We start from the raw sequence: 14,052 nt of genomic DNA, 5'->3' as shown, positions 1-14,052 counted from the left end.
AACATCAGAGTGCATCAAAGGAAAATAAAAAAAAAATAGCCCCGTTGTCCATAGAAATTTATCAAACAGTCACGTGGTCCCCTTGTAGCTCCTCTCATGAGCTAATCGCCTCATTGGGCATCTGAGGCTGCGAAAAATATCAAAAGTAAGGTGTCAGAATCCAATAAATTTTGTGTACGAATCTCTCTAATGAAACAAATAAGAATAAAGAATACAAACAAGATTCATGCAATAATTTAGAGAGATGTTATTAGTGTCATGAACTCCGCCTGTGTATAATTGTTTAGTTATACACTGCCGGTCCCAAGCCCGGATAAAGGAGGAGGGTTGCGGTAGGCCTGTGACAGCCAGCATAAAAACTTAGTCATACCCTATGAGTATGAACCAATATGAGAATTTCGTTGGGGCGTTCCCTACTGAGCGACGCGTTGTACTCTATAGGCCCGGAGGCAGTGATAAATGGGCAAGGGTTGCTAGGTCGTCGTCCGGAAGCGACGCGTCACACCGGCGCCCGGGTGTGGTGTCAAATAGGCAAGGGTTCCGTCACTTTGTTGGACGGGTGGGGGTAAAGAAGTTAGTCCAAGACCATAAAATTAGGTTAGCCACTTGGAACATAGGATCTTTAATTGGTAAGTTGGTAGAGTTAGTAGATGTTATGTGTAGGAGAAAGATTGATATTTTATGTCTACGAGAGACCAAATTGGTAGGTGAGAAAGCAAAAGTGATAGAACCTTGGGGATATAAGATTTGGTATACAGGAATAAATAGGAATAGGAATGGAGTAGGGATTGTTATGAGTCGTGAGTTTATAGATAATGTAGTTGAGGTCCGTAGGAAGGGTGATAGGATTTTACTTATTAAATTAGTATTAGGTACGAATATTATTAATATTATTAGTGTTTATGCACCCCAAGTAGGTTTAGATGATTCCATTAAGCGTCAATTTTGGGAAGATTTAGATGGAGTAGTACAAGGGATATCTTATGGAGAAAGGCTTTTCATCGGCGGTGACCTTAATGGGCATGTAGGCATTAGTAGGGATGGATTTGAGAGTATCCATGGAGGCTATGGTATAGGAGAAAGAAACGAAAGTGGAGAAAGGATTTTAGATTTTGGTTTGTCCTATGATATGATCTTAGCAAACACTTGGTTTAGGAAGAGGAAGTCTCACCTAGTAACATTTAAAAGTGGGGTTAATACGAGTCAGATAGATTTTTTCCTACTTAGAAAGAGAGATAGGGGTTGTTGCATCGATTATAAGGTTATACCGGGAGAAAGTGTAGCTACACAACATAGAGTCTTAATTTTAGATCTTAGAATTAGACAATACCGCAAAAGGGATAGACATATGATAGATCCTAGAATTAAGTGGTGGGCACTGAAAGAAGCTAAACAAGGAATGTTTGTAGAGCGGGTAGTTAAGGAAGTTGATTGGTGTCTCGAGGAGGATTCAGAATCTATGTGGAATAAGATAGCGGGTGGCATGAGAAAGGTGGCTAAGGAGGTATTGGGTGAGTCTAAAGGCGGTGCACCGCTAGGTAAGGATACATCGTGGTGGAACGAGGATGTCAAATTAGCTATTAAGGTTAAAAGAGAGTGTTATAGAAATCTAAGTAAAAATCGTGATAATGAGAATTTGGAGAAGTATACGATAGCAAAGAAGGAAGCTAAAAAAGTAGTTTGAAACGCGAGGGATAAGGTATATAAGGAGGTTTATGACAAGTTGGATACCAAAGAGGGTGAGAAGGATATTTATAGACTTGCAAAGATGAGAGATAGGAAATCGAGGGATCTGGGTATGGTTAGATGTATCAAAGATGAAACGCAAAGGGTTTTAGTCAAAGATGAGGAGATTAAGGAGAGATGGAAAGATTATTTTGATAAGCTATTTAATGAAAGTCATGCTCAGGATCTTGGAGACTTTTCAATTCCTTTTCATGAGATGAATCGCGACTTCATGCGCAAGATTCAAAAGAAAGAAATTGCAGAGGCTTTAAAGAAAATGAAATCAAGAAGGGCAGTTGGCCCAGATGGTATACCTATCGAGGCTTGGAAATGCTTGGGAGAGAAAGGTTTAGAATAGTTGACAAATCTTTTTAACAAGATTTGGCGGACAAATAAGATGCCTAATGAGTGGAGGAAGAGTACTTTGGTGCCTCTATATAAGAATAAGGGTGATATACAAGATTGCACAAACTATCGTGGTATAAAACTCATGAGTCATACTATGAAACTTTGGGAGAGGGTGATTGAGTTAGGTTGAGGAAGATTGTCATGATATCGGAGAATCAATTTGGTTTTATGCCTAGAAGATCAACTATGGAAGCTATACATCTTCTTAGACAACTTATTGAGAGAAATAGAGAGAGGAACAAAGATTTGCATATGGTTTTTATTGATTTGGAGAAGGCTTACGATAGAGTACCTAGGGACGTTCTCTGGTGGACAATGATGAAGAAAGGTGTTTCTCTCAAGTACATTAGTATAATTAAAGATATGTATGAAGGAGTAGTAACCAATGTTCGCACTTGTGGAGGGGTGACAACCAATTTTCCTATAACGGTTGGGTTACATCAAGGATCTGCTTTAAGCCCTTTCCTATTTGCTATAGTGATGGATGAGCTTACGAGATCAATTCAAGAAAATGTGTCGTGGTGTATGTTGTTTGCTGATGATATTTTGATTGATGAGTCTAGAGCTGGGATTAATGCTAAGTTAGAATTATGGAGACAGACATTGGAAGCAAGAGGTTTTAAGTTGAGTAAGAGTAAGACAGAATACATGGAATGTCGATTTAGTAAGCAATGAAGTAGTGATGGGAGTGTAGTGAAGCTTGGTGAGCACGAAATACCGGTGGATGATTCTTTCAAATATTTGGGATCTATCATTCAAAAGTATGGAGAAATTGATGGAGATGTAAATTATAGGATAAAGGTTGGGTGGATGAAATGGAAGAGTGTAACTGGAGTGTTGTGCGATCGTAGAATGCCATTGCGGTTAAAGGGAAAGTTTTATAGGACGACTATTAGGCCCGCTTTACTATATAGTACGGAATGTTGGGTTGCCAAGAGACATCATATTCAAAAAATGAGTGTAGCTGAGATGCGTATGCTGAGATGGATGTGTGGAAATACAATAAAAGATAAGATTCGGAACGAGGAGATACGTAAGAAGGTAGGCGTTGCACCCATTGAAAATAAGATGAGAGAGAATCGTTTATGGTGGTTTGGACATATTCGACGAAGGCCTAATGATGCTCCAATTAGAAGGATGGAGAAATGGGAAAATATATTAGTTAAAAGAGGTCGGGGTAGGCCTAGGAAGACATGGATGGAGGTGATAAGAAAGGATATGAATGCTTTGAACCTCACCGAGGACATGGCATTGGATAGAAATGAATGGAGGAGAAGGATTCATGTGGAAGACACATAATGATTTTCTTTGTTGGTTCATATCGCCGACCCCAATTGTTTTGGGATGAAGGCGTAGTTGTTGTTGTTGTGTTATTAGTGTCATGGGCCTATTTCTTTCAATAGGTCAGCACGGCGTGACGATCCTTCCTTACCACCGCAAGCCTACTTGTCAGCTCGCTTGCTAGTCGCGGAAGCTTGTAATCAGAGTGCAAGAGAGAATACAGGGAGAAGAATTGCAATCACAACGAGGGTGAACAAAAGAAAGCTCAACGCATTTAATTCATTCACAATTTTGCCCGCAGGCTATTACAGTTCAAGTATACGGGCTACCACTTCGGGGTATTGATTCACCTGAACCGGGCAACTTACATCAGACTCAACAAAAGCAAAACAGTCTCTAAGCGCAACTTTACAATATAAGTCGCAAGGAAACAATTAGAACACTTAGTATAATTCAATAAGCAGTAAAGACATTCAACCATGCATCATAAGTAACGCAAATAAATATGCATGATCTAATGCATAACAGGAAGATGCACAATCTCAGTGCACATGTATGAATAATTTATTGCCTTTAATAAAGTTTTATTTCTTATGCATGTCCCTATTAGGATGCAAACACCTTTAAGTTTCACTTTTTATTATTACCGTTGCTCACGGATACACCAAACAGGTAAGAATTTTTGAGGTCAAGTAGGGTTCCCTGGGTGGCTTAGCACACAAGTTGTATTTTATTACTGGGTTTTAAACTTAGCCCTCGACCGAAACAGCCTTCGGAACATTAGACCACTCATCTAATGTCGGAACACCAGAGACCACTCATCCACAAGTGTTATTTTTCTTGGTATAGCAAAACAACAACTGTGTCTACACATCACCCTCAGGCAAAGTGGTGAAAACTCCCTAAAATCGTAGCCAGGATAAGAACTTCAATATCAGGTTCTGGGGCACAACAACACACACGAAGTTTTTTATCCTCACGGTCCCCACACCGCTAAGCCCAAGATTACCTTTCCGTATAACGAACATCAAGGGAACGTAAATTACATTGTTTTCTTTATTTATCTTATTATTAATATCAATTTTCATTATTTGCAATTCAACATGCAAAATTAACAACATAAGATCGCATATCCACATGCGAAGCTCTTTACGGTCCACCCGTGACATCAATAGAACAGTGCAATTAGAATCACAATATTAAATGAGATTTTTGCAATGCATAAACAAGTAAAGGAGTACACCGGCTCAAGGCTTCCACAGCCCTATGATGATCCATCTCGATCATCTATGCATTCATATGCAAAAATCTTAAGGAACATGCCAATGCATTCTTTTCTTATCACGTGCCTTTCGATGCACACTCATGAATGTCAATTACCATATTCTTAAGCATGTATTCATGTTCAGATGTATGCATTCACGTAGCCGTACCCCAAAGCATGCTCTCATTCATGAACCCATTCCCGAAAACATGTGAACCAATGAATGCTTCTTATTCATGAGTCAATTTAACTAAACATGAATCATGTAGCTAAACATGTGAACAAGTACATGCTTTCATTCATATATAAATGCTAGTATTCATGAATCATTACATTAAACATGTAATCAAATGTGTACTTCATTTATGACTCATACACCTTGTAGTCATGCTTTAATTCGTCAAATCAAGCATACTCATGTACAGAAAAATATTCAGGGGCATCATAAGTTTAAACATATGAATCATCAAACTCTCTTGCATTCATCCGAATTAAGCATAGGAAGAAATTTGTTTTTTTTTTTGTGATTCTGCAAAACAACAGGCCAGCACCCAGCTGACCCAGTCGGCTAGGCCTGACAGGGTGCCACATGGCCCGGATTGGGCCTGGGCATCACCTGTCACAGGCTGCCAAGGCCTGGCAGTCAGCCGAGCTCCACTCGACTGGCTGCCAGCCCAAGGAAACTTGGTTAACAAAAAGATTTCTTTGCAACCCTGTTTTTTTTTAATGAATGTAGTCATTGCACATAAATGTATGTTGAAACGTTAGGTTCACAGCTCACATAACCGAGACAACGATATACTAAAATATCTCACAGCAACATGAAATGAGCCATATTTATACACGCAGTTTCAGATCATATTAGGACAAATCGATGTACTCAACATGAATGATACATCTTACAATGACATGAATTAATATTCATGTATACAGGTTTCTCGAATAGGATATCACATAAATCAAACCTATAACAAGCATGTATAGATTTTTTTTTTTGGATAGCCTGCTGCCCAGCCGGTCTGGCAGATCCCGCGATCTCGAGTCTCAGTCTGGCTCGAGTTGGCGAGACTGCAGACTAACCAAAAATTTATTTTCTTTATGGGTCACTGCCCTAAAGAATTAGATATGGCTTATGGTCTCTCAACAGGGCTTGAAATTACATGCCCGGTATTTAGCCCTAGCTCCACTTAGATCAAGCATGATCGGCAACAAAAATAAAATGAACAGGCCTATCGATCTCTACACGAGCTCAGCCCCTTTAATATAACGAACCTCATGTGCTCAGGCTCAGCCGATATGAGCAAAGCTCAAGCTAAGCATTTAGCAAGTCAAGCTTGAGCCTCTTGTGGTCTTCGCTTTCCCTTAAATGAACATCACAGATAGAAGATAAAAACATGTATGGAGTCATGGCAGACTTGGACAGATTATGACTTAAACATGCAGCACTATACATCCAATATGCATTCCTATGTAGATATACATACACATGAGCATGATGTATAACCATCTGCATTCAAACTTAGCATCATTTCATGAAAGGAAACACATATTCAACCATGTATTCATTCTTAGCATGATTACATCAAACGTTACATATCATGTACCGTTCATGGAGATCAATCTAGTGTGAAAGAAAACACATCACAAGCTATCTCTACCATGAATATAAATTCTGTTTTAACATAGAACAAACATGTACAGAAAAATTATTTTTTTTAAACCATGAAAAGAATAAAAAAATACATCCATGGAAATTGATATCCACCAAAAGGGGGCCTCTAAATACGCACATCTACTACCAATAAAAATTCTGTTGTAGTATGTACAGAATTTTATTTGATGAAAGAATGAAAATAATCACGAATACAACCAGCGGTTCATTCAATAAAAAATCAAGTCTAACATAGAACAAGCACTCATTAGGCTCTATTTTAACATGAAATAAAATTCTGTTTTTCATAAAAAGAAACATACACAGAAAATTCTTTTTCAAAAGGTGAATAAAAATTAAAAACAAACCCATGGAAGAGGATCCATAAATTCTCCTCCATGTGTTTTAGAGTAGAAATAAAGATCTACCATTTTCCTCGTGGATTTCCATCAAAATCATGCATGGAAACCCATCTATATTCAGTTTCTCACTTGCTTTCAAGAATACCTTGAATATAAAATGAAGGAAAACAATGGTGGGAGTTGCAAAATGTGGGTGGATGGCTGGAGAGGATCCAATCTCCTCCCCTTCTTCCTCTCCTCTCTTTCTTTCTTTCTCTTTTTCCCTTTCTCTTTTCTCTTTTCCTTCTCTTTCTTCCTTTCCTTTCTTTTTTTTTATGTTTAAATAGGCCAAGAGAGGGTGATGCCCTCCTCCTTCTCCATCCCTTTCTAGATGGGCTGGAGATGGGGAGTTTCCTCTTTTGAGGATTCTCTCTCTCTCTCTCTCCCTTTCTAAACTTTCTAATTCTTTAAAAATTTGACTTTTCAAAGTTTCCAAATTTTTTGGACGTCCCTTTTTAAAAAATTGCAAGCGTTTTTAAGCATGAGTAAGGGTTCTATTAAGAAGTCTCAATCAGCCATAAAAATAAAATTTTGGAATAAATAAAATTAATTAATTATTTAGTATTAAATAATTAATAATTATTTAAAAGTTTTCAAAAATAGTAAAATTAAGTAGGGAGACTTCGTAACCTTAGTTAACTCTAATTTAAAGCTTTTCAATGAATTTAAAGCTTGAAAATCGTTAGGCATGGATTTGGATCTGGATCCAGATTCAAGATCCAAACCCATCTCCAAAAATCGCAATGAATTTTGGACTGGATCAAATCCTGATTAATATGAGTCTTGGATAGAGTCCAAATCCATATTAATTTGAATTAAATCCATTGGATCCAGTCCGATCCAAATCCGGACCCGAACTGACAAACTGTTCCTTTTTTTGAAAAAATGTGATTTTTGGGCCAACCGAAACTCGAATTCGAAAAAGTTACATATCGTTGCGCTCGGCATTTCGAGACGCATTCAATGGTATATTATATGAATATAAATTCTGAATTTCGCCTAAAAATAACCCGAATTTCGCTTGAATTTTGCTTGAATTTAAAGGTCGAAAATAAAACTCTTTCTTACATTTTAAATGGCTCGTTTAGGCCTAGTTGATGAAACCTGGGTAAAGACCAAACTCAAAAGCATCGATCTAAAATCGAGGTTCAAACATTTTTTCTCCCATACTTCCAAAACTGCATGTACATGTAATCGCAAGATCTTAATCAAAACTACATGTACATGTACTCGATAGATCTGAAAAATAAATATATATAGATTTTCAGGTGCATGCCCATCTAGATCAACAAATCTAAACTTATACTTATCTGTATATATTCAGATTTGTAAATAAGAAGATCGACAGAACATAATAAAAAAATATGCATAGTTATGTAAATCTGATTCATAGAATATAATTCAGAGCTTGGTTATATAACTCGACAAGTTTGAATCAAGAATATATTTTCAGATGCATGTGTATGAAACCCGTTAAGTCTGAAACAATAAAACATACTCAGATGCATATGAAAATATGCATGTGTATGCAACTTGTCAAGTCTGAAACAGTAAAACATATTCAGATGCTTGCATACTAGTTAGGTCTGAAACAGTAAAACATATTCAGATGCTTGATCGACACATCATAATCATAAAAAATAATATTCATATGCGTGATCTATAAATATAAATCGCAAAACATATTCAAATTTGCATGAACATGAGAAAATCGACAAATATGTATTCATAGGCATTATCAAGGGAAATCGTCAAGCATGAAAAATAAAATATACATATATGCAACATCGACAATACATGTATATACATAATTTTGAAATCAAATTTCTCTTTTTTCCCAAAACCTATTCCCAAATCGATTTATATGTATTCCATCCCGTGAGAAATTAGAGAGAAACCCATACCTTGATTCATAGCGTGAAAAAATTGATGGATGCTTTAGAAAAAAATATTTTTTCTTCTTTTCTTTCTTCCTTTCTTCTCTCTTTTCTCTTTCTTTCTCTCTCTCTCTCTATCACTCTCTTTCTCTCTCTAGAACTTGAGTTCTAGAGAGAGGCTCTAAGTCTTTTTTTATATTAATTGAACGAGTCTAGAAGGGGGGTGACGGCCCCTCTAGATTTATTTTATGGGTAGAGTTCTACTTCATGTACTCTACTCTATCTTCTAGATCTTTTTTTTTATCTTTTAAATTTATTAATTTATTAATTTATTATTTATTTTAATTATTTTAATTAATATTCTAAAAGATATTCTAGAGGGTGACACCCCCTCTGAAAAACTCTTTATGGGCCTCATCCTAATTTTATTTAAAAATTAATTTTAAAGTTTTAAAATTGCCATGGATGGATTTCAGATCTAGATCTGGATCCAAGATTCAAATTTATATCCAAATCTACATGGATCCTACTTGGACCAGATCCTAGTCAATATGGATCATGGAATGGTTCAAGATCCATATTAACTTAGATCAAACAGTGTAGATCTAGTCTGATCCAAACCAAAAAAATGTCAAAAAATAAAGGCCAGTCATTTTTAAAAAATGCATTTTTTGGGCCAACCGTAATCCAATTTGGTAAAAACAGGTCACCAATGCGATCTACATTCTGAGGCGGATCTAACGGTGGTCATACCTGAATTTTGGCTTCGAATTTTGCTCAAATTTATAGATTAAAAAACAAAAATTTCTCAAATTATAATTAACTCATTTAGGCCTTGTCAGTGGGTTTTGGGCCACGCCCAGACCGAGCTAACATCACCTTTATTTTAAATATTTACCCATGATTTTTATCAATTTAAATAAATATATAATCCAAAAATTATATTTTTTATTTTAAAAATCATGAAAAAATATGTGATATTACAATCACTTTTTAAAATGTGATCTTGCATAGTTGACCTCATGCCATTCTTCTCTTCATAAAATGAGTAGACATGCCAATTTTGGTGAAATATTTGGTGCCAGATGTGTCTATTTATTATAAGATTTTGAGGTACTAATAGATATCTTTGTGAACATGATAACTGATAAGTATCACAATTGAAACAGAGAAACATCTAACTATATGCATGAACTTTGATTAGTTTGAGGATGCTGACATGACTCTTTTGATCTGATTGTTATTATAGAGTATCATTGTTAAAATATTGCATGTTTGATGGGATATATATTTTGTACTTGAGTACTTTGCGTTCTATCAAATTGAATAACTCATAGGTGCAAGCTGTATTGACTCAATCTTACCCCACAGATGTCTTCAACATGGTCTGCTTGGGATCACACCTTGCATCTTGTTTTTTTATCTTAAAATATGATTTTTTTAATAGTGATTGGTGCATTATGGGCCATTGATTTTTTAATCTCTTGAAAAAACTGCACGTCAGAATCCCATCACATCCATGGGGTCAGATCTGATCACATTTTGGTAATGTTAGTTTTAGGATGTTGACAGCCATACAGCAAGAAAATGATGTTTTGGGTAACATTGTTCCCTATAACATTGTTTTCTGCATTAGTCAGATGCCCCATTGTTCAATATCATTGGCAGATTTATAATTTCTGAGTTTATGGGGATAAAGTCAATCTCCGAAGACCTAAAAGCACATTCTTGTAAAATAAATTTACTAGTAGCTGTTAAAAAATATTATCATGTTCCTCTTATATATATTGTTCATTATTTTCCTTTTTAGAATATATTTTAGGTCATATATGTAATTTTCTTTTTCATTTTTTTGTATTTTATTTGTATTGGACAAAAATGTCATCAAGGGAATTTTTTCCATCTTTTTCTAGCTGTTGGAATGGGCCTAACTAGCCGTTGGGTTGGGGTTGGTCCAAGCCGTTGGACTAGCCCAACGGCTAGTTCCCTTTCTCTCTACCTTTTGGTGTATATATAGGGGTTGTTGCTCCCTTTGTATTTCATACTTTTCTGAAGCATTTTACTTAATAAAAATTAATATTTTTACATTGTGCTCTTGTGAGTATATGCCCTTTAGTGGCTATCGTGCTTTGTCCTTAGAGGCTATTGTGATATTGTGACTGTCTTTGTATTTGTGGGCTTTTTTATTTGCCTATTGTGGCTCCTTGTATTCTTGGTGCTCTTTGATTCCATTACAGTAGGCATGCTTCACATTAATTAATTAGACGTGAGATCTAACCTTCAAATCTGGCTTTTAATTTCACAAGAATATTAAAGCAAGTTTTTTTTACCATATTTGAAGAGTGCCACCAGCAGAAGCCGCCTGGGGCTATGCTTCAATTGATCAAAAAATGCTACAAATAGATTTTTTTTTATCCTAGACAGTAGAAAATCAAAATGTTTGTGTTTTATTCCTGCAAATAAAATATGACTATCCTCTACCTCTAGTTCTCTGCAGCCATCTGACATCTGTATCATTACAATCTTTTCTCAACTTCAAATATAACTAATAGGGTGAAGACTACCACAAATAGAAGGATATTTACGTCATCATCTCTGACTGAAAGTTGTCTCCAGTTGCATGAATATCCTTTGTGCTGCAGGAAATATTTCACTTTCCCCTTTAATTTAAACTGTTTAATGTACATTATGCAATCTTTATCTTTCACAGATGTGCAGTTTTGGTGGTTAGCCATGGTGATCCTCTGCAGATCCTACAGACAATTCTGCAGGCAGCAATTCAAGATAATTCCACCAATGACTTGGTTTCGAGAATAAGAGGAGTTATTGTTCCACATATCTTGTCCCATCATCGAAAGTGCGCCTTACTTACTGGAGAACTTCGACGAATAGCTTGATTTATAATTTAAATTTATTAGAGAACTTAGCATTCCACTAATTTCTATTATTGAACCAAGCATGGTTCTGTAATTCAATATATAGGCTACTTTTGATCTACATCGCCATTAAGTTGACTACAGTACTTACAGTTTGCAAATCCATTGTTACCAATAGCAAATTCTTGAAGGATGGATGGATAGAAATTGGTGCTACCAATAAAGTTCTATATTTATTTATATTTGTTTTTGTTTTTTAACGAGGAATCACCATTATGGTTCAGATGTCCTGTTGCAGACTGAGAGGTGCCACTTTTTTGGTTGACATGCAAATTCTTGTTTTTCTGCCATGAGCACATTGAACTGCGAACGGTAAAGTTGGTAAACGAGGTGAGCTCAGCTCATCTAAGATGAGCTAACTTGAGCTCATGGCAAGTTGAGTCAAATTTGAACGGGTGACAAGCATAGGCTAGCTCATTAAGGAATATATTTTTCATTGTGACAAATAGGAATTTAATCAAGACTTATAGCCGAGAGATCTCAGGTTGAATCTCATGAGTTATCCCCAGCTTGCCAAAAAAAGAAATAACAAGACAAGATGCTCTCTCTCTCTCTCTCTCTCTATATATATATATATATATATATATATATATATATATATAGAGAGAGAGAGAGAGAGAGAGAGTGGCAGATGCCTACCAATTTTTTAGCCTAGCCCCAGTTTACCGGGCATTTGAAGGTTTTTTTTTTCTGTTGCTTAAATTTGACTGTACAGATGTGCGCTAGATACTTGATTTTATAAGAATCGACTCTTGAATTGTCTGATTCCAACATGCAGGTATGTTTTTGTAAGGTTTAAAAATCAATGGTCTAAGATCTTCATAAATATTCAAGGCTTAAAAGATCATGTTTTTTATTAGAAGTCATGATCCAAGTATAGTTTCTAAGCAAATGACCATGTGGAACACATTTGCAGGGACAGATTTGTGAAAAATAATTCAAAACGCCCATACACTCCTGGTAGGCTGGTAGTAGGCTAGAATTCTAAACGCCCATATATATATATAGGGTTTGTTTGGTTGTATTTTGCAAAAAATGAAAATAAATCACATGAGATTTGGAATCTTGTGGTTTTGATTCTCATAGAAGTCTCATTTGCATGAGATCCACCTTGCAGCACCCAAAAAAAAAAGGATTGAGCCCTTGCAACAAAAACCCAAACAACAGCTCTTGTTGGTTGAGGCATGGTGGAGCTCGTCAGAGATGGTACTTTGGCGAGCTCCCCCATAATTACCATTCCCCTGCTGCATCAAAATAATGCTTAAAAAACAGAAAATGATAGTATTGTCCTTAAAAATTGATGTGTATTTTGAAATGTCTCACAATTTGCGAAATCTGCCTGGTGTTCACAATTACAAATATTTGACTTTTTTAGGATTTTTTTATCCTTTGCATGAGCGAACCTTTTGAGGTTCATGTGATATATTGATACGTTATCCTAACCTCGCAACATATCACTAAAAAGTGCATTCACACGATCTTTTCATGAACCACATAAAGATTGCATAACCAAATTTGCAAACCTCCTTTATGAGACTTGTTGACAAATGCCTCACGAAGATTTGCATATACAACATGACATTCGCGAGATATCATGCAAATCTCCTTTTAAGTAATTAACCCTTAAATATGTGGGGATATCTGCATATTGTGTTGTGAATGTCCTCAACCTTTGCATTATTATACAAAGATCACAAATATGGTGATACTTTTGCAAATAATGTACACCCTTCGTGATACGGCCTGAGAATCTCTTTGGATGAAATTCTCTTCAATGTGATTCTCAAATATGTGTTGACATGTACACATTTTTAGCATGTGAATTTTCATACATGCTTGTTGAATCATATATAAAGTTATTTTTGTTATTTTTTCGAAAGAACCCTAACCATTTCTCCTATACCTTTCACCCTTTTGCTTTTTCCCTTGTGATTCTCATATAATCTTCTTGCTCCATTCGAACAAAATGGTGGTATCATTCTTATTGGCTTTCCCTGTTAGGTCAAAAAGTGAGTTTCATACAAACAATATATGCATATTGTTTTATTTTATTTTGAACCTTTTTTTTTTGTAGATACGTGCATTTAATAGCTTTGTAGGATGTGTATTTTAGTTGTTGTTGTGAATGTTTTATGTATGTTTTCTTGTATTTTATTTAATATTTGACAGCAGATTTATCAATTAGTGTTTTTTTCATTGATATATATATTTGTTAGTCTTGTAGATGATTTATGTTTGTTTGTTTATCCTTTATATAATATTCAATGGTTTTATGTTGGGATAATGAAGTTAGGGTGGAATGCACACAAGCATGCAATTAGTGTGATGAGGTTGGGGTTGACTGTGTACAAGTATGGAATAGGGGTTAGGGTTATTGTAGATAGTTTGGTTTTCAGAATGGTTGTTCTTATGTCTTTTATTAATTGAATGATTGATAGATATATGAAGTGTCTTTTTATGGCATGTTATTTTCATTAGATGAATGATATATTGTGTAGTTAATGTAGGC

At 35.7% G+C, this 14,052-nt stretch overlaps 1 protein-coding gene across 2 annotated transcripts in view; it reads left to right on the top strand.

Moving 5' to 3' along the window:
- Positions 1 to 11,722, top strand: part of LOC149818010 (Phosphoglycerate mutase family protein) — a 98,337-nt gene extending 86,615 nt beyond the window's left edge. For both annotated transcript variants that reach the window (XM_089985884.1, XM_089985885.1), the window contains one exon: positions 11,318 to 11,722. In XM_089985884.1, coding sequence (XP_089842010.1) covers positions 11,318 to 11,504 — 187 coding nt within the window. In that variant the 3' untranslated portion in view covers positions 11,505 to 11,722. The remainder of the gene's footprint in view (positions 1 to 11,317) is intronic.
- The last annotated feature ends 2,330 nt before the right edge of the window (positions 11,723 to 14,052 follow it).

The sequence above is a fragment of the Nuphar pumila genome, chromosome 13 (assembly GCF_984573655.1).
Source record: "Nuphar pumila chromosome 13, dmNupPumi1.hap1.1, whole genome shotgun sequence".
Lineage (NCBI taxonomy): Eukaryota > Viridiplantae > Streptophyta > Magnoliopsida > Nymphaeales > Nymphaeaceae > Nuphar > Nuphar pumila.
The sequence above is the reverse complement of the archived record's forward strand: the minus strand, read 5'-3'. Positions and strand labels throughout refer to the sequence as shown.